Source organism: Pygocentrus nattereri, chromosome 22 (assembly GCF_015220715.1).
Source record: "Pygocentrus nattereri isolate fPygNat1 chromosome 22, fPygNat1.pri, whole genome shotgun sequence".
Lineage (NCBI taxonomy): Eukaryota > Metazoa > Chordata > Actinopteri > Characiformes > Serrasalmidae > Pygocentrus > Pygocentrus nattereri.
This window is the reverse complement of record NC_051232.1, coordinates 1,661,822-1,683,134: the sequence shown is the minus strand read 5'-3', so window position 1 is coordinate 1,683,134 and position 21,313 is coordinate 1,661,822. Positions and strand designations below refer to the sequence as shown.

Genomic DNA, 21,313 nt, shown 5'->3' with positions numbered 1-21,313 from the left:
AAAACATTCCCAATACCGTATTAAGGTATTACATTACTGGTAAAAACATTATTACAATAACATTCTATTACATTATTAGGCACTAATTACATTTTTGACTCAATTAAGCGCCACATTTTTCTTACATGTCTGAAATTATTACATTACTGGGTAATTATTACAATATTAAGTGCTAAACACATCAACCAAACACAGCGTCACACTGTAATTAGAGATGGTAGAATTACACAAGTTCCTTATTTCAGTAAAAGTTCAAGTACACTGGTGAAAAAAACAGCTGAAAAGCTGAAATATGGTTTTATAATCAGGACAAACAGCACATGCTCATGTAAAAAGCGCTTCTACTTTCATTTTTCTCAGGGAATAAACTTAGATATGATATTTCATGCTAATTTTAGTGTTATATATATTTACTGAGGTTAAAATATTGTAATAAAACATGAAAAATTAAATCTGTCATAACCTTTGCACAGGCCATTTGTTATGTTTTTTAATACTTTAAATTCAGGTAATAAACAGTAATTGTGCATTAAAATGTGCAGAAGTGTGTTCTGGGTAGAGGATGTTTAACTTACTTTCACATAGAAAAACAATAGAACATGCACTTTGATCAGGGGTGTGAAAACTTTTGAGTATGACTGTATATTTCACAGCATAACATCAACAGTGATGATCTTTAACAGACATTACAGAAAGACCTCACACTCACCTCAGCTGGGAGATGTAGGGCAGACACTGAAGGAAACTCCTCACTTCACTCTCTTCATCTGGCCAGCCTGTCAGCTCTACTGGTTTCTTCACTGTTTGGAGTTTCAGCACTTCTAGGAAGAGGGAGCTCTTTCTCTCTGAGAGGTTTATGATCCAGACTGCAGGAGCCGACTGGTAAACTGGCTGTAATGCTGGAAGAACATTCCTGCCTGTCTGAGTCTCATAGTTCTTCACATGTGAGAACAGATCCAGTAGAAACTCTCTCTGTTTAGAGCTGTGAGTGGATCCATAAGGAAAAGAGGTGTAAGTGCACACTGATGTTAACAGCTCCAGGGTCTTCTCTCCTGTCTGTCTCTCACTCTCTGCTGCTTTAATCAACAAACACAGAAACATCTGGATGCCGTTGCTGATGTACGACTGAAAAGAAATTCTACAAGAAAAAGAGTAAACGGTACTTAGTGTAGAAAACATTGATCATAAAACACGACGACAGAAACAGCTTTTATACCCATGCATCTGAGCATCTGAATATTTTCTGAACATTTAGATCTAAAAAAGTTGTGACAAATTATGAAAGAACCTCCGTTTCACTAAAACACTTGAATTCACTTATTTATCAAAATAGGAACCCCTCTGCTTTTTCCGGTCTCTGGGCTTGAAAATACTTTTCCCACCCATGAGCATCTCAGCTTTAAAGATTCTTTCTTATTTAGGCATCAACCTAAATAAGATGATTTTAAATACGCCAGGATTTTCTTTTCTTATGACGTTATTAAGTCCCTTAAGGTTCCAGCTGGTTCATTTTAAATCAGTTGTGTTTGCCATAGTGTAACCAGATGTTCATAGATCGTGTATTTACCACAAACATACAGTGCCCTCCATAATTATTGGCACCCCTGGTTAAGATGTGTTCTTTAGCTTCTAATAAATTGAGGGTTTTTTTAAATAATATAGGACCACGATGGAAAAAAGAGCAAAATCCAACCTTTATCTCAAGTGCATTTATTCAGTAGGAAAAAAATCCCACATTAAGAAATAATTGTTTAACATCAAATAATGTGTGCCACAATTATTAGCACCCCTGATGTTAATACTTTGTACAACCCCCCTTTGCCAACAAAACAGCACCTAATCTTCTCCTATAATGTTTCACAAGATGGGAGAACACAGAAAGAGGAATCTTCGACCATTCCTCTTTGCACAATCTCTCTAAATCATCCAGCGACCTGGGTCCTCTCCTCTGCACTCTCCTCTTCAGCTCACCCCACAGGTTTTCAATGGGGTTAAGGTCTGGGGACTGAGATGGCCATGGGAGGAGCTTGATTCTGTGTGTGGTCAACCATTTCTGTGTAGATCTTGCCATATGTTTAGGGTCATTATCTTGCTGAAAGACCCAGTGACGACCCATCTTCAGCTTTCGGGCAGAAGCCACCAGATTTTGTTTTAAAATGTCCTGGTATTTCAAAGCATTCATGATGCCATGCACCCTAACAAGGATCCCTGGGCCTTTGGAAGAAAAGCAGGCCCACAGCATCACTGATCCTCCCCCGTATTTCACAGTGGGCATGAGGTGCTTTTCTGCATACTCAGCTCTTGTGTTACGCCAGACCCACTTACAGCATTTGTTGCCAAAAAGCTCTATCTTTGTTTCATCTGACCAAAGCACACGGTCCCAGTTGAAGTCCCAGTACTGCTTAGCAAACTCCAAACGTTTACGTTTATGATTGTGAGTGAGAAAAGGTTTTTTCCGTGCATGCCTCCCAAACAGCTTGTTGGCGTGTAGATAGCGTCTGATGGTTGTTTTGGAGACTTTGTGACCCCAAGATGCTACCGTTTGTTGCAGTTCCGTAACAGTGAGCTTTGGAGAACTTTTTATTTCTCTTATCATCCTCCTCACTGTGCGTGGTGGCAAAATAAACTTGCGTCCTCGTCCAGACTTGTTTACCACTGTTCCAGTTGTTTTAAACTTCTTAATAATTCCTCTGACAGTAGATACGGACAGGTGTAGGTGAGTGGCTATTTTCTTGTAGCCATTGCCTGACCTGTGAAGGTCAACACACATCTGCCTTACTTGAATGCTATGTTCCTTTGTCTTTCCCATGTTGAAGAGAAATGGCCTCTGTGTCACGTCATAATTATACCCCAGGGAAACAGGAAGTTGTGAATTGCTAATTAAATGTTCCTACATACTTTGATTAACTTCGTAAACTACTGTAGAAGTGACAGAAATTCTTTAATTACATTTATTTCCTAAGAATTGTTAGGGGTGCCAATAATTGTGGAACAGGTGATTTTATGAAGAAAAATTATTTCTTAGTCAGGGATTTTATTTTCCCCCTAAAACTCTACTTGAGTTAAAAGTTACATTTTTCTACAATTTTCAGTGTGACAGTATGTTTCCACAATAAAAACTGAATTTATTTTAAGGCTTTTGACACATCTTAACCAGGGGTGCCAATAATTATGGAGGGCACTGTAAATATTATCAGCAAAGTGATCCACTGTGATGACAAACACAAAAACCTAAACCAGGGAAAAACAAACTATACAAACCCAGTCAGATTCTGAGGACTGGCACACAAAACCATGAACCAGAACATGGGCTCACTGCAGCTGAAAAACCTGAGGTGATCACTCAAACTGGACTTTCCCTCCACCCAACATCTCATGTCTATTGAGCCCCCGTCTGTCGTATTAAATGGAAAAGTAATTAAGTGTAGTCTTTGTCAGCCTGCACTGGATGAGGACTATCACAACCTGATCTGTTTGAGAAAAATCCAAAACTCTTCTAATTCCAATAAGTGAGAAGCGAAAATAAATAAATATATAAATTAATAATTAGATAAATACAGGCTTCACTGACACGTACCAGTGCAGGCTACCAGGCTTCAGACAGCAAAAGGGAGCAGTCAGCAGCTCTTTATTTACTCTGTAGATTGTATACTAAAGTCAGCCTTCTTTGGTGATCATCTTCCTGAATCAGTGATGTGCTCCGTAGTGTTTGATCTCCAGAGTGGCAGGAAAACGGAGTGTGTATTCCACATCTTTACTCCTCAAATCGATCTTGATCTGCTTGAATGACACTCTGATCCATGAAGTGATTCTCCTCCCTCTGGTCTCGTCTCGGCGGGTCGGTGGGAACTCGGTGAGTTCGCTGAATCTCCAGGGTCGGAAACTGGTGCTTCAGCATTGCTGGAATCTCCCGTTGCAGAAACAATCATATCATCTCCCTCTTTTGACTCTGGTACACCCAAAATTCTGACATTACAACGTCACCCTCTCTTATCCCAGTCATCAGTTTGGTCCATCAGTTTCCACATTTCCTCTTGGACAGCTTAAATTTTTGGTCTGGATGTGTGAGCACTGCTCTCTAGCCGTCTCCAGCCTCGTCTATACGGGAGTTCAACAAGCTAATTTCCCCTCAATATCCTCCACTGTAGCCTTCATTTCTTCTATATCCTGCTCAATGTTCTGTGTGGAAGCAAGAAAACCCAGTGTTGGCTCACCAGTGACCGCTCCTGATACGGCCGCTGTATCTTCAGGTGGCCTGGTAACAAAGGCGTTTTCCTGCTACCTTTAGCAGCTGCGATGGTGGCGGATCTTTGAGGCGCTGAGGCTTTCGGGTTTCTCGAGTAGGCATTGAAACTTTGATTCCTAACGCTCGATAAACTATTCTCACTGCTGAAAATGAAGGGGTGATGGTCACTGATTCTATTTTCAGGGGGCAGCTTTCTGTGCTGCCATCTGCGTCGAGAGGCCACGTGGAGAAATGCTCTTTTAAACTGGTGGACAGTTCTCTCACAATGTGATGCTTATAAACACTGATCCTTTGGTGGAAGCTCCTTTTATACCAAATGACCACGCCTTCACCTGTTACCAGTTCAGCTGCTCATAGCGAAATGTTTCAAAACCGTGTAATTTGAATATTCTATAAACTTTTCATATTCATTTTGTCCCCGTCCCAACTTTGTTGAGCATGATGCAGGCATTAAATTAATATTTTGTTCATATTTATAAAAATAATCAAGTTGGTCAACCAAAACTTTAAAAAGGAATTTCTTTGTACTTTTCTAGGTTAAATAAAGTTTCAGAAGAACGAATGAATAAATAATAAAAATAAAATATTGAATTAATATAAAAATAAAAGATCATTGTTTTATTGCATTTTACTGAATGGTCCAACTTTTCCAGAAGCAGGATTTGTAAATTTATCTCTGTATTTCATTATTCCAGCTGTCCAGGAATGTTTAACAGACTAAACAATTAAACTCTTATTATTAATACTTGATCCTGACCTACATCTGCCTCAGGAAGCGTTTATATTAGCATCGCTGCCTCTACTGAAATATAATGACTTCCGGCTGCCTCAGTGTCTTTTCCCTGGCAGTGTGCATGTAGGGTCAGTAATGTTGAGCTGTATGAAGGGCAGAATTCTTAAGAAGATACAGAACAGCTGAACTCTGCTACAAGATGAAAGTACAGTGACAATATTCTCAGGTCTAATGCACAAACTGTAGAATGTGGACTGAAAATAAACTCGGTGTTACATCACCAGACAACAGTATTACATCATCCATTTAAAACATATGGTCAACTCATAAATATAATAAACTCCCAATAAAGTAAAACTGTATTAAAATGACCAAACTGGAAATATAACAGTAAAACATTAATAATCTACTGAATGTATTCAGACACTTCACTGCTGCTACATCACTGATATGATGTTGATTTATTACTGAGAGACTTTTAAGTGTTTTTCATCTAAAAATCACGACTCAAAATAAACTGTCACCCATATAATAAAGTCCCAGTAATGTAATATGTTATTATAAATGATTAACCTGAGAAGGTAAAACATTCCCAATACCGTATTAAGGTATTACATTACTGGTAAAAACATTATTACAATAACATTCTATTACATTATTAGGCACTAATTACATTTTTGAATCAGTTAAGCGCCACATTTTTATTACATGTCTGAAATTATTACATTACTGGGTAATTATTACAATATTAAGTGCTAAACACATCAACCAAACACAGCGTCACACTGTAATTAGAGATGGTAGAATTACACAAGTTCCTTATTTCAGTAAAAGTTCAAGTACACTGGTGAAAAAAACAGCTGAAAAGCTGAAATATGGTTTTATAATCAGGAAAACAGCACATGCTCATGTAAAAAGTGCTTCTACTTTCATTTTTCTCAGGGAATAAACTTAGATATGACATTTCATGCTAATTTTAGTGTTATATATATTTACTGAGGTTAAAATATTGTAATAAAACATAAAAAAATAAATCTGTCATAACCTTTGCACAGACCATTTGTTATGTTTTTAAATACTTTAAATTCAGGTAATAAACAGTAATTGTGCATTAAAATGTGCAGAAGTGTGTTCTGGGTAGAGGATGTTTAACTTACTTTCACATAGAAAAACAATAGAACATGCACTTTGATCAGGGGTGTGAAAACTTTTGAGTATGACTGTATATTTCACAGCATAACATCAACAGTGATGATCTTTAACAGACATTACAGAAAGACCTCACACTCACCTCAGCTGGGAGATGTAGGACAGACACTGAAGGAAACTCCTCACTTCACTCTCTTCATCTGACCAGCCTGTCAGCTCTACTGGTTTCTTCACTGTTTGGAGTTTCAGCACTTCTAGGAAGAGGGAGCTCTGTCTCTCTGAGAGGTTTATGATCCAGACTGCAGGAGCCGACTGGTAAACTGGCTGTAATGCTGGAAGAACATTCCTGCCTGTCTGAGTCTCATAGTTCTTCACATGTGAGAACAGATTCAGCAGAAACTCTCTCTGTTTTGAGCTTTGAGTGGATCCATAAGGAAAAGAGCTGTAAGTATGTCCATAAGGAAAAGAGCTGTGACTGTATACATAAGAAATGGAGCTGTGAGTATCTCCATAAGGAAAGGAGCTGTAAGTGCACACTGATGTTAACAGCTCCAGGGTCTTCTCTCCTGTCTGTCTCTCACTCTCTGCTGCTTTAATCAACAAACACAGAAACATCTGGATGCCGTTGCTGATGTACGACTGAGAAGAAATTCTACAAGAAAAAGAGTAAACAGCACTTAGTGTAGAAAACATTGATCATAAAACACGACGACAGAAACAGCTTTTATACCCATGCATCTGAATATTTTCGGAACATTTAGATCTAAAAAAAGTTGTGACAAATTATGAAAGAACCTCCGTTTCACTAAAACACTTGAATTCACTTATTTATCAAAATAGGAACCCCTCTGCTTTTTCCGGTCTCTGGGCTTGAAAATACTTTTCCCACCCATGAGCATCTCAGCTTTAAAGATTCTTTCTTATTTAGGCATCAACCTAAATAAGATGATTTTAAATACGCCAGGAGTTTCTTTTCTTAATGACGTTATTAAGTCCCTTAAGGTTCCAGCTGGTTCATTTTAAATCAGTTGTGTTTGCCATAGTGTAACCAGATGTTCATAGATCGTGTATTTACCACAAACATAAATATTATCAGCAAAGTGATCCACTGTGATGACAAACACAAAAACCTAAACCAGGGAAAAACAAACATTACAAACCCAGTCAGATTCTGAGGACTGGCACACAAAACCATGAACCAGAACATGGGCTCACTGCAGCTGAAAAACCTGAGGTGATCACTCAAACTGGACTTTCCCTCCACCCAACATCTCATGTCTATTGAACCCCCGTCTGTTGTACTAAATGGAAAAGTATTTAACTATTACGGGAGTTCAACAAGCTAATTTCCCCTTGTATTTAATAGTGTTGAAATATGCCTTTTGAGCTATTATGAAATGAACTTTCTGACAAGCTCTGGCACTAAAATAAAACATGACAAATTCATTAATGAATTACTTTTTGCTTTATTGCTACCATCACAAAATGCAGTAGTCAAATGTGCAGCACACACTTCAGCAGATGACCCTGTCAGTAAGGGAAATGCTTTTGCAGACCATGTGGCAAAACATACTGCCTGCACAGATCCGATCGCCGCCACACAGCTTCCTGTAACAGACCAAGAGGAACCTACACTGCAAGACATCCAGTCCTCTGCTACCCCGGCAGAGCGGGCTCAATGGTCCAAATCAGGGTGTGTTAAACAAAATAAGGTATGGGTACACAATTCTACGAACAGACCATGTCTCCCTAAAGCATACATGAAAGGGTTAATTGCTATTGCTCATGGGAGGAGTCACATGAGCAAAGGGGGATAATGTATATGATAGCAAGACACTGGTATGCACCTGGACTCTCCACACTCACCCAAAATTTTTGTTCAGCATGCTTAGTATGTGCACAAAACACACAGACACACACAACCTCTGTCACAACCATCTGTGGGTCACCCCCCAGCGACAGAACCGTTCCAACATTGGCAAATTTATTTTGTTGAATTATCTCCAGCAGAAGGGTAAAGGTTCCTCCTGGTCTGTTCATGCATGTTCAGCAAATGGGTTGAGGCTTTTCCCGCAGGTACCCAGGATGGCGAAGCAGTGGCCAAAGCATTCCTCAAGGAAATAATTCCCAGACGGGGCCTGCCACAACATGTTTCAAGTTATAATGGTAAACCCTTTGTATACACAGGCTTGAATAGCCTGACCAAGTATCTAGGAATAGATATGAGAAAACATTGCAGCTACCACCCCTCAATAGAGAGGGCTAATGGGACCATTAAAAATGACACAACAAACAGGCCATAACTGGGTCAAATGTCTCCCTCTGGTCCTTTGGCAGAGTAGAACCAGACCACAAACGAGAACGTGCCTAAGTGCATTTGAGATAGTGTTTGGCAGGCCTCCCAACACGGGAATAGGTCCACCCCCACTTGATAACCAGTTGCTTGACCACTCTCTCACGACCTACTGTACGGGGTCTGGGGGTCTGTAAGGTATTGAATACCTCATGTTGTTTCTCACTCCCAGATTATTATAGAAATATGTCTGATCTCATTGCTCACATGCGAGCTAGCATTCAGCCTCCACCAATCGCAGATGACTCCTGGTTTAGCTGGCTGACATCTCTGATGGGCCCATGGGGACACTGGATTGTTACTATGTTAATACCATTTATATGTGTGCTACTTCTTGTGATATGTATTGCTCCCTGCATCTCTAATTGCATTTCTGCCATGATTGCCCGCTCCTTTACTGCTCAATATCATATGTTACAGATGGACTTTGAGGATGATGAAAATCACCCTTCTTCTGATTCTTTGAACTTGCAACAATTGTTTAATGAGGGTAAGTAAAGTTTAGCGGTTGATTTAGAATCAAAGGGGGGAAATGTCGTGGAAATGTATTTAATAGTGTTGAAATATGCCTTTTGAGTTATTATGCCTAAGGATTATTCTAAATGTCACAGTGGCCGAGAGGTAGCGGGATTGTTTTGCCTCTCAGGAGATAAGTGGAAGTGACCTCGCTATGAGAACAGAAGCAGAGTGTGAAGATAGAGGCGGCAAGGCAGTGGCGCCTAGCCACAAGGCTACGGGTCGATTCTGGATGTTTTGCTTGGCTGCTCGCTGTAAACAGGTCGTATAAGATAAACATGTAAGAGAATGGTGTACAATTGAGAATAATGCTGACTAATGCTTACTGCCATGAAAGGAACGTAAGGGCGGGGGAATGACAGAAGGGTAAAAGAAGCACAACACACAGCTAGGAAAGATATAGGAAAGGGAGAGAGAATCCATTTTTTGTCATGTTGGCTTTTTAATAAACCTGTTACTCACTTTGATAAAGACTCAGAGGCTCAAATTCATTTTTGTCACGATTTCCACCACACCCTCAATATCCTCCACTGTAGCCTTCATTTCTTCTGTATCCTGCTCAATGTTCTGTGTGGAAGCAAGAAAAGCCAGTGCTGGCTCACCAGTGACCGCTCCTGATACGGCCGCTGTATCTTCAGGTGGCCTGGTAACAAAGGCGTTTTCCTGCTACCTTTAGCAGCTGCGATGGTGGCGGATCTTTGAGGCGCTGAGGCTTTCGGGTTTCTCGAGTAGGCATTGAAACTTTGATTCCTAACGCTCGATAAACTATTCTCACTGCTGAAAATGAAGGGGTGATGGTCACTGATTCTATTTTCAGGGGGCAGCTTTCTGTGGAAGCTCCTTTTATACCAAAGGACCACGCCTTCACCTGTTACCAGTTCAGCTGCTCATAGCGAAATCTTTCAAAACGGTGTAATTTGAATATTCTATAAACTTTTCATATTCATTTTGTCCCATCCCAACTTTGTTGAGCATGATGCAGGCATTAAATTCATATTTTGTTTATATTAATAAAAACAATCAAGATGGTCAACCAAAACTTTAAAAAGGAATTTCTTTTTACTTCTGCAGGGTAAATAAAGGTTCAGAAGGGACATGGAGCGCACTGGCTGCATTTGTGTGTAGGTCCAGGCAGTCGTGACTTTTTTTGTTTAAACTGGCATGCCTCTGTATTTATTTCTAAAACGGACTGTACAGTAAACCTCTGCTACTTCTAAGCAACTACTACTCCGTTTAAAACCCAGCCAATTTGTGCGAAAATCGACTACTCGACTGCGAAGAGGGAAATCCCCGTCCGAGACCAATAACCCTGAAATGACGGCTTGCTCAGACCACGAGCAGCTGAGCCTTGGGGCATTTACGGACGCCATTTCCACCCTCAAGGAGGACATTTGTACAAAAATCGACGCAGTGGCGACAAATCTGAAGGCCGAAATCTCTGCTGTTCGTGAAGAAAAGGACCAGCGTCGCTTCGTTGCAAGCAGTCTCAGACGGGCATGGCGTCCAGCTGGTGGAGCTGGAGAAAGCCGCCGGTTTTAGCGGTGATACCATACCAGAGCTGTAAGTCAGAGTCAACAGACTGATGGACTTAGTTACAAGCCTTCAAGATAAATGTGAGGACCTAGAATCCAGGTCGCGGAGGAACAACATACGCCTGGTCAATATACCAGAGGGCCTGGAAGGTAACTGGGCGGCTGAGTTCGTCTCCGAACTGCTCAGAGAGTTGCTTCAGCTCGACGAACCGCCCCTGATTGACAGAGCACACCGCACGCTACGAGCTAAACCCAAGGATGAGGAGCCCCCTCGTCCATTTGTGGTTAGACTTCACTATTTCCAGACGAGAGAACGAATTTTGCAGCAAGCTGCTCGCCTTGGGCCACTATGTTACCAGGAAAAGAGGGTTTCCATATTCCCTGATTTCACCACGGCAGTCTCCAAGAAGCGCGCTGCGTTTGCGGGAGTAAAGCCACTGCTTCGAAACATCCCCGGAGTAAAGTATGGCATGTTTTACCCAGCGCAGTTGCGAGTAACGCTCTCCGATGGAAAAAGGCTACTTTCTCCCTCAAAGTAACGACTGAACCTGGGTTTGGTTCCGGGTCTAAGTGGATCTACCATGTTATGTCGAAATGGATAAACTGTAAGACTGTCTCTTGACTGGGACAGCCTCCTTTACAGCAGCTGGTAGGCTATATCGAACATTCTCTAGTAGTCTTTAGCAACACACTGAGTTGCTGCTCATCTTTAATTCTAGTTTAGTTAAGTAAGCACAATATTATTTGGTTTTCTGCATCTTTTAGTGTCCGTGATGTTTATAAATGTTCACTGCTAACATTTTTGTTAATGTTATGTTCTTTTAATGCTCTGTTCTTATGGAAAATGCCCACTACTGGGTTGGAGTTTATTTGCAGTGAATTGCGTATTTGGTATGCTCTCTCACACTATTTCACTTGACCCCGAGTGATAGGTTGTAAGTGTTCGTTAGAAGTTTAGTGTAACAAAGGGTGTTATGCACTTATTTTGGGGAAGTGCATTTGGGGTAAAAACTCTTACTGTTTGTTGTTCTTTTTCTTTTTACTGTGTACTGTATTTGGTGGTTTATCATGTTTGTGTTGGATGTGCAGGAGGCAGAAAAGGTCTTATTATTCTAATGCTGTCGCTGGAAAGTGATTATGGCTAGCCATAATAGGCCACATGATTCTGGAGGTTCGCTAACATTTACAAGTTGGAATGTAAAAGGTTTGAATGCATCAGTAGAATTAAACAAAGTTCTCAGTCATTTAAAGCAGTTGGATAGCAAAATAGCTTTTCTCCAAGAAACACATCTTACTGCTACTGATCATCGTAAACTTTCTAGGGGATGGGTAGGACAAATGTATCACTCAAGCTTAGGTGGGAGATCCAGGGGGGCAGTTATTCTGATTCACAAATCAGTGCCATTCACAGCCACTAAAACAATTTCTGAAACAATATAATTGTTTTGGGGCAAATCCATAATACCTCACTAATTCTGGCTAATGTGTATGGTCCTAATTGGGACAACGACGCTTTTTTTCTGTTCTCACTGCCAGATTTGGACTCGCATTGTCTCATCTTAGGTGGCGACTTTAACTGTTGTTTGGATCCAGTACTCGATCGCTCCTCCTTAACTGCAGTCCCTTTATCCAAATCTGGCAAGATTATTAAAGCATTTCTTGAACAGTATGCACTGTTAGATCCATGGCGCCTTTTAAACCCCAACGAAAGAGAATACTCCTTCTGCACTCCCTCTGTTCGTTCCTGCTCATATGCCAGCATCACAATCTCAGATCACGCACCAGTCAATTTAAGCATCTCTTTGCTAGATACACCTGTGTCTCGAGCTCCCTGGCATTTCAACTCTCTCCTCTTGTCGGATGAGGAGTTTGTGCAATACCTGTCATCTCAGATAGATTTTTTTGCTGACACTAACGTTACACCTGAGGCCTCGCCCTTACTCATCTGGGAAACCATGAAAGCATATTTAATGGGGCAAATAATCTCATACAGTGCATATAAAAGAAAGCAGCGTTTATTGCGACTCTCTGAGCTATCAGCTCTTATTAAGGATCTAGATAACAAACACTCAACTTCCCCAAAACCAGACACTTATAAGACTCTTCTAAGATTAATACAGAATTTAAAAAATTTTACTCAACATTATATGAATCTGATACAGTCACTGACTCAGCTCAGTTAAACTCATTTTTTGATACATTACATTTACCCACTCTCGATTCAGAACAGCAAGATCTACTGGAAAGACCATTAACATCTGAAGAACTTACTACAGCTATAACTGCCATGCAGAGTGGGAAATGCCCTGGGCCAGATGGATTCCCAATAGACTTTTATAGAAAATTTTCTTGTAAGATTGTACCTCTTCTTCTTAAAATGCTCAATGCAGCCCTGGCCTCAGATCAGTTACCATACACGTTACGTCAGGCCACCATAACGCTTATCCTTAAAAAAAATGTCCTATGTGCTGTGGCTCTTATTGCCCCATATCTTTGCTTAACACTGATGTCAAATTGTTAGCCAAAGTATTAGCATTGAGGTTAGACTCTGTTCTCCCTTCTATTATTTGCCCTGACCAGACAGGCTTTGTTAAAAATAGACAGGCCTTCTCTAATATACGGAGGCTTCTCAATATCATATATAACCCCCCATCCTCACCCCTTTCAGAAAATGTGATTTCATTAGACGCAGAGAAGGCTTTTGACAGGATCGAGTGGAGCTACCTTTTTGAAGCTCTATGCAGATTTGCTTTTGGCAAGAACTTTCTATCTTGGATTCATTTGTTGTACTCATCACCATTGGCATCTGTTCGAACAAATAATAATTATTCAGACCACTTCCCTCTCTATAGAGGTACCAGACAAGGGTGCCCTCTTTCCCCACAGCTTTATTTTAATTGCAATTGAACCACTCGCTGTAGCACTACGGATGGACCAACAGTTTATGTGCATCTTTAGGAGCGGTTTCGCTCTTTGCAGATGACCTGTTATTATATATGTCTAATCCTATTCAGTCTCTGTCTTCTGTCCTGGCAATCCTGGATGACTTCAGGAAAATATCAGGTTATAAATTGAACTTGGAAAAAAGTGAACTTTTTCCTATAACTCCTACAGGTTGTCATTCCACCATGTCTGGGCTGCCCTTCAGGATCTCTTACCGTGGCTTTACCTATCTAGGGGTATTTATCACAAATAAGTTTGAAAAACTGTTCAGATATCATTTCCTCCCTCTTTTTTCACGTACAAAACAAGACCTCCAACGTTGGACATTGCTACCCCTATCACCAGCAGGGCGCATTAATGTTATCAAAATGAATATACTCCCTAGATTTTTGTACCTTTTCCAATGCATTCCAATTTTCATCACCAAATCTTTTTTTAATAACCTTGACAATATAGTTGCAGAGTTTATCTGGAATAGGAAGGTCCCCAGGCTTCGTAAATTGGCTTTGCAAAAACCTAAACCCTTAGGGGGTATGGTGCTACCTAACTTCCTTTTCTATTACTGGGCTGCTAACTTCCAGCCTATTGCTTACTGGCTGCACTTAGATGACTCTGCCTCTGTGCCTGCCTGGTTATCTCTTGAATCTTCCTCCTTAGCTCCCACCTCTTCAGCTTCTCTTTTAATCCCCACAATACAGCCATCTAAATCAAATTGTAGCAATATTACTGTCAGGTCTACAATTAAGATTTGGGCACAGTTCAGGCGTCATTTTGGCAGACAGTCACTCCCACTTTTTACACCACTCTGTGCAAACCCACTATTCCCCCCCTCTTTACAAGACCGAGCCGTTAAGATCTGACATGACCATGGTCTTAAATCTGTCACCAACTTGTATATCGAAGGTGTTTTTGCAACTCTCTGATAAATATAAACTACCTCGTTCTCATCTCTTTCGCTACTTTCAGATCCGTGACTTTGTTAAGAAAAAATTCCCTAACTTTCCAGATCCACCGCCTCAGTCACCTCTAGATAGACTTTTCTCATCTCTCCCTTCTACTCTCAAAGGGGTTGTATCTTTTATATGTTTTATACAATGATTTTTGCTCTCCACCCCTCTGACCACACAATCAAAACTCTATAGGGTATACTGGACCAAAACCAGACTGTCTAGAATTTACAGCAATATTGACCCCAACTGTGACAGATGCCATCAAGGCCTGGCTAATCTATATCACATGTTCTGGACTTGGCCTTTATTACAGACATACTGGAACTCTATATTCAGTTCACTCTCAGGCATTTTGCAAGTGCCTGTTGCTCCCTATCCAGTTATTGCAATGTTTGGTGTTCTTCCAGCTACTCTCACATTATCTAAACGCAAATCCAATTTGGTAGCGTTTCTGACTCTTTTAGCAAGGCGGCTCATTCTGACCCACTGGAAAAAAGCATATCCTCCCTCTCACACACACTGGATAAAAGACGCGCTGTATTTCATGAAACTAGAAAAAATGAACTACACCCTTAAAGGATCTATAGGTAATTACTACAAAGCATGGGGACCCTTCTTAACACATCTAGATGATGTGGAGCTCTGGGATCATCTAGATTCCAATTAGTTAGATTCAAAAAGTGACTGCCTCCAATTTTGTCTTGGGCCGTTGCCTCCTGCCTCCTTTTGTGCCTCTGTTTGTATGATTAAGATGCTATCAAACGCTGATTTGTGGTGTTCAAATATTTCACTTTTAATGTAAATCTGTTTTTTTGTCTATTTTGTTTTTTTCATTATTATTTAATGTTTTATTATTTGTTTCTTTGTCTGTGTAGGTGTGCAAGTGTATGTTTTTGATGCATATCTTAAACCAACAAATAAAACAATGCTAAAAAAAAAAGGCTCAGAAGAAAGAATGAATGAATAATGAAAATAAAATATTGAATTAATATAAAAATAAATGATCATTGTTTTATTGCATTTTACTGAATGGTCCAACTTTTCCAGAAGCAGGATTTGTAAATTTATCTCTGTATTTCAATATTCCAGCTGTCCAGGAATGTTTAACAGACTAAACAATTAAACTCTTATTATTAATACTTGATCCTGACCTACATCTGCCTCAGGAAGCGTTTATATTAGCATCGCTGCCTCTACTGAAATATAATGACTTCCGGCTGCCTCAGTGTCTTTTCCCTGGCAGTGTGCATGTAGGGTCAGTAATGTTAAGCTGTATGAAGGGCAGAATTCTTAAGAAGATACAGAACAGCTGAACTCTGCTACAAGATGAAAGTACAGTGACAATATTCTCAGGTAAAACATAAAAAATTTAATCTGTCATAACCTTTGCACAGGCCATTTGTTATGTTTTTAAAACTTTAAATTCAGTTAATAAACAGTAATTGTGCATTAAAATGTGCAGCAGTGTGTTCTGGGTAGAGGATGTGTAACTTACTTTCACATAGAAAAACAATAAAACATGCACTTTGATCAGGGGTGTGAAAACTTTTGAGTATGACTGTATATTTCACAGCATAACATCAACAGTGATGATCTTTAACAGACATTACAGAAAGACCTCACACTCACCTCAGCTGGGAGATGTAGGGCAGACACTGAAGGAAACTCCTCACTTCACTCTCTTCATCTGACCAGCCTGTCAGCTCTACTGGTTTCTTCACTGTTTGGAGTTTCAGCACTTCTAGGAAGAGGGAGCTCTGTCTCTCTGAGAGGTTTATGATCCAGACTGCAGGAGCCGACTGGTAAACTGGCTGTAATGCTGGAAGAACATTCCTGCCTGTCTGAGTCTCATAGTTCTTCACATATGAGAACAGATCCAGCAGAAACTCACTCTGTTTAGAGCTGTGAGTGGATCCATAAGGAAAAGAGCTGTAAGTATGTCCATAAGGAAAAGAGCTGTAAGTGCACACTGATGTTAACAGCTCCAGGGTCTTCTCTCCTGTCTGTCTCTCACTCTCTGCTGCTTTAATCAACAAACACAGAAACATCTGGATGCCGTTGCTGATGTACGACTGAGAAGAAATTCTACAAGAAAAAGAGTAAACGGTACTTAGTGTAGAAAACATTGATCATAAAACACGACGACAGAAACACCTTTTAAACCCATGCATCTGAGCATCTGAATATTTTCTGAACATTTAGATCTAAAAAAGTTGTGACAAATTATGAAAGAACCTCTGTTTCACTAAAACACTTGAATTCACTTATTTATCAAAATAGGAACCTCTCTGCGTTTTCCGGCCCCTGGGCTTGAAAATACTTTTCCCACCAATGAGCATCTCAGCTTTAAAGATTCTTTCTTATTTAGGCATCAACCTAAATAAGATGATTTTAAATACGCCAGGAGTTTCTTTTCTTAATGACGTTATTAAGTCCCTTAAGGTTCCAGCTGGTTCATTTTAAATCAGTTGTGTTTGCCATAGTGTAACCAGATGTTCATAGATCGTGTATTTACCACAAACATAAATATTATCAGCAAAGTGATCCACTGTGATGACAAACACAAAAACCTAAACCAGGGAAAAACAAACTATACAAACCCAGTCAGATTCTGAGGACTGGCACACAAAACCATGAACCAGAACATGGGCTCACTGCAGCTGAAAAACCTGAGGTGATCACTCAAACTGGACTTTCCCTCCACCCAACATCTCATGTCTATTGAGCCCCCGTCTGTCGTATTAAATGGAAAAGTAATTAAGTGTAGTCTTTGTCAGCCTGCACTGGATGAGGACTATCACAACCTGATCTGTTTGAGAAAAATCCAAAACTCTTCTAATTCCAATAAGTGAGAAGCGAAAATAAATAAATATATAAATTAATAATTAGATAAATACAGGCTTCACTGACACGTACCAGTGCAGGCTACCAGGCTTCAGACAGCAAAAGGGAGCAGTCAGCAGCTCTTTATTTACTCTGTAGATTGTATACTAAAGTCAGCCTTCTTTGGTGATCATCTTCCTGAATCAGTGATGTGCTCCGTAGTGTTTGATCTCCAGAGTGGCAGGAAAACGGAGTGTGTATTCCACATCTTTACTCCTCAAATCGATCTTGATCTGCTTGAATGACACTCTGATCCATGAAGTGATTCTCCTCCCTCTGGTCTCGTCTCGGCGGGTCGGTGGGAACTCGGTGAGTTCGCTGAATCTCCAGGGTCGGAAACTGGTGCTTCAGCATTGCTGGAATCTCCCGTTGCAGAAACAATCATATCATCTCCCTCTTTTGACTCTGGTACACCCAAAATTCTGACATTACAACGTCACCCTCTCTTATCCCAGTCATCAGTTTGGTCCATCAGTTTCCACATTTCCTCTTGGACAGCTTAAATTTTTGGTCTGGATGTGTGAGCACTGCTCTCTAGCCGTCTCCAGCCTCGTCTATACGGGAGTTCAACAAGCTAATTTCCCCTCAATATCCTCCACTGTAGCCTTCATTTCTTCTATATCCTGCTCAATGTTCTGTGTGGAAGCAAGAAAACCCAGTGTTGGCTCACCAGTGACCGCTCCTGATACGGCCGCTGTATCTTCAGGTGGCCTGGTAACAAAGGCGTTTTCCTGCTACCTTTAGCAGCTGCGATGGTGGCGGATCTTTGAGGCGCTGAGGCTTTCGGGTTTCTCGAGTAGGCATTGAAACTTTGATTCCTAACGCTCGATAAACTATTCTCACTGCTGAAAATGAAGGGGTGATGGTCACTGATTCTATTTTCAGGGGGCAGCTTTCTGTGCTGCCATCTGCGTCGAGAGGCCACGTGGAGAAATGCTCTTTTAAACTGGTGGACAGTTCTCTCACAATGTGATGCTTATAAACACTGATCCTTTGGTGGAAGCTCCTTTTATACCAAATGACCACGCCTTCACCTGTTACCAGTTCAGCTGCTCATAGCGAAATGTTTCAAAACCGTGTAATTTGAATATTCTATAAACTTTTCATATTCATTTTGTCCCCGTCCCAACTTTGTTGAGCATGATGCAGGCATTAAATTAATATTTTGTTCATATTTATAAAAATAATCAAGTTGGTCAACCAAAACTTTAAAAAGGAATTTCTTTGTACTTTTCTAGGTTAAATAAAGTTTCAGAAGAACGAATGAATAAATAATAAAAATAAAATATTGAATTAATATAAAAATAAAAGATCATTGTTTTATTGCATTTTACTGAATGGTCCAACTTTTCCAGAAGCAGGATTTGTAAATTTATCTCTGTATTTCATTATTCCAGCTGTCCAGGAATGTTTAACAGACTAAACAATTAAACTCTTATTATTAATACTTGATCCTGACCTACATCTGCCTCAGGAAGCGTTTATATTAGCATCGCTGCCTCTACTGAAATATAATGACTTCCGGCTGCCTCAGTGTCTTTTCCCTGGCAGTGTGCATGTAGGGTCAGTAATGTTGAGCTGTATGAAGGGCAGAATTCTTAAGAAGATACAGAACAGCTGAACTCTGCTACAAGATGAAAGTACAGTGACAATATTCTCAGGTCTAATGCACAAACTGTAGAATGTGGACTGAAAATAAACACGGTGTTACATCACCAGACAACAGTATTACATCATCCATTTAAAACATATGGTCAACTCATAAATATAATAAACTCCCAATAAAGTAAAACTGTATTAAAATGACCAAACTGGAAATATAACAGTAAAACATTAATAATCTACTGAATGTATTCAGACACTTCACTGCTGCTACATCACTGATATGATGTTGATTTATTACTGAGAGGCTTTTAAGTGTTTTTCATCTAAAAATCACGACTCAAAATAAACTGTCACCCATATAATAAAGTCCCAGTAATGTAATATGTTATTATAAATGATTAACCTGAGAAGGTAAAACATTCCCAATACCGTATTAAGGTATTACATTACTGGTAAAAACATTATTACAATAACATTCTATTACATTATTAGGCACTAATTACATTTTTGAATCAGTTAAGCGCCACATTTTTATTACATGTCTGAAATTATTACATTACTGGGTAATTATTACAATATTAAGTGCTAAACACATCAACCAAACACAGCGTCACACTGTAATTAGAGATGGTAGAATTACACAAGTTCCTTATTTCAGTAAAAGTTCAAGTACACTGGTGAAAAAAAACAGCTGAAAAGCTGAAATATGGTTTTATAATCAGGAAAACAGCACATGCTCATGTAAAAAGTGCTTCTACTTTCATTTTTCTCAGGGAATAAACTTAGATATGACATTTCATGCTAATTTTAGTGTTATATATATTTACTGAGGTTAAAATATTGTAATAAAACATAAAAAAATAAATCTGTCATAACCTTTGCACAGACCATTTGTTATGTTTTTAAATACTTTAAATTCAGGTAATAAACAGTAATTGTGCATTAAAATGTGCAGAAGTGTGTTCTGGGTAGAGGATGTTTAACTTACTTTCACATAGAAAAACAATAGAACATGCACTTTGATCAGGGGTGTGAAAACTTTTGAGTATGACTGTATATTTCACAGCATAACATCAACAGTGATGATCTTTAACAGACATTACAGAAAGACCTCACACTCACCTCAGCTGGGAGATGTAGGACAGACACTGAAGGAAACTCCTCACTTCACTCTCTTCATCTGACCAGCCTGTCAGCTCTACTGGTTTCTTCACTGTTTGGAGTTTCAGCACTTCTAGGAAGAGGGAGCTCTTTCTCTCTGAGAGGTTTATGATCCAGACTGCAGGAGCCGACTGGTAAACTGGCTGTAATGCTGGAAGAACATTCCTGCCTGTCTGAGTCTCATAGTTCTTCACATGTGAGAACAGATCCAGCAGAAACTCTCTCTGTTTAGAGCTTTGAGTGGATCCATAAGGAAAAGAGCTGTAAGTATGTCCATAAGGAAAAGAGCTGTAAGTGCACACTGATGTTAACAGCTCCAGGGTCTTCTCTCCTGTCTGTCTCTCACTCTCTGCTGCTTTAATCAACAAACCCAGAAACATCTGGATGCCGTTGCTGATGTACGACTTAGAAGAAATTCTACAAGAAAAAGAGTAAACGGTACTTAGTGTAGAAAACACTGATCATAAAACACGACGACAGAAACAGCTTTTATACCAAACCACTCATATATTAAGGAGCTCATATCCTCATTTTTCTTATATTGTATTTTTCTCACTGAAGTTCATTTATAACATTTGTGGGATTTTATGTACCAAAACCAGCTGTAATTCATTTCTACATCACCATTTTAACGTCTTTTGTACATTAGAATTAAACCTGCTGCTGTTTTCTTCTTTAAGAGTGATTTATGTAAACGATCCATTTTCTGATAGAAAGACCTTTTTGTGTCTCATTCAAAACCAAGTCTGGAATGAAACTCTCCTTATAACGTCAGTGTAAATGAGTTGGGGCAGAAAAAAGGCAGAATGAAGAGGATGAATGTAAATGTGTTGGTTTTCATGACATCATATAAACAGTTACTTTAATGAGCTGTTTCTGCAGCTTCATTTGCATATATAGACTGTAGGGAGTGGGACGTGAAAGACTTTTCAAACCATAAATTCATAATTCAAAAAAGAAAAAGCAGAAAAACCTAAGAAGTACAGTGAAAGTAAGACAAGTTAAAACTCTTTAGAGAGATTACTGACCTTCACATTTTATTCCTCTAGTAGATTATTGATTATCTATCAAGACAGCAGTGGTGTTTATGCTTAGAACTGAACTCTGGTCTCCTGTTTGCTGGACAGTGCTGTTATCCACTAAACTGTTCATTTAAGAGAGTTTAAAGAAGAGAAATCAGTCCACTAGTTACTACACGTGTGTCAGTGTGTGTGAAACCTAAAAATCAGAAGCTAATTTATT

At 39.6% G+C, this 21,313-nt stretch overlaps 1 protein-coding gene across 4 annotated transcripts in view; it reads right to left on the bottom strand.

The window, feature by feature from the left end:
- LOC108415153 overlaps positions 1-21,313 on the bottom strand; it is a 103,642-nt gene that overhangs the window by 60,594 nt on the left and 21,735 nt on the right. For all 4 annotated transcript variants that reach the window (XM_037532757.1, XM_037532756.1, XM_037532758.1 and 1 more), the window contains 4 exons: positions 20,033-20,488; positions 16,052-16,507; positions 6,271-6,780; positions 710-1,138 (listed from right to left, as the gene is read on the bottom strand). In XM_037532757.1, coding sequence (XP_037388654.1) covers positions 710-1,138; positions 6,271-6,780; positions 16,052-16,507; positions 20,033-20,488 — 1,851 coding nt within the window. The remainder of the gene's footprint in view (positions 1-709; positions 1,139-6,270; positions 6,781-16,051; positions 16,508-20,032; positions 20,489-21,313) is intronic.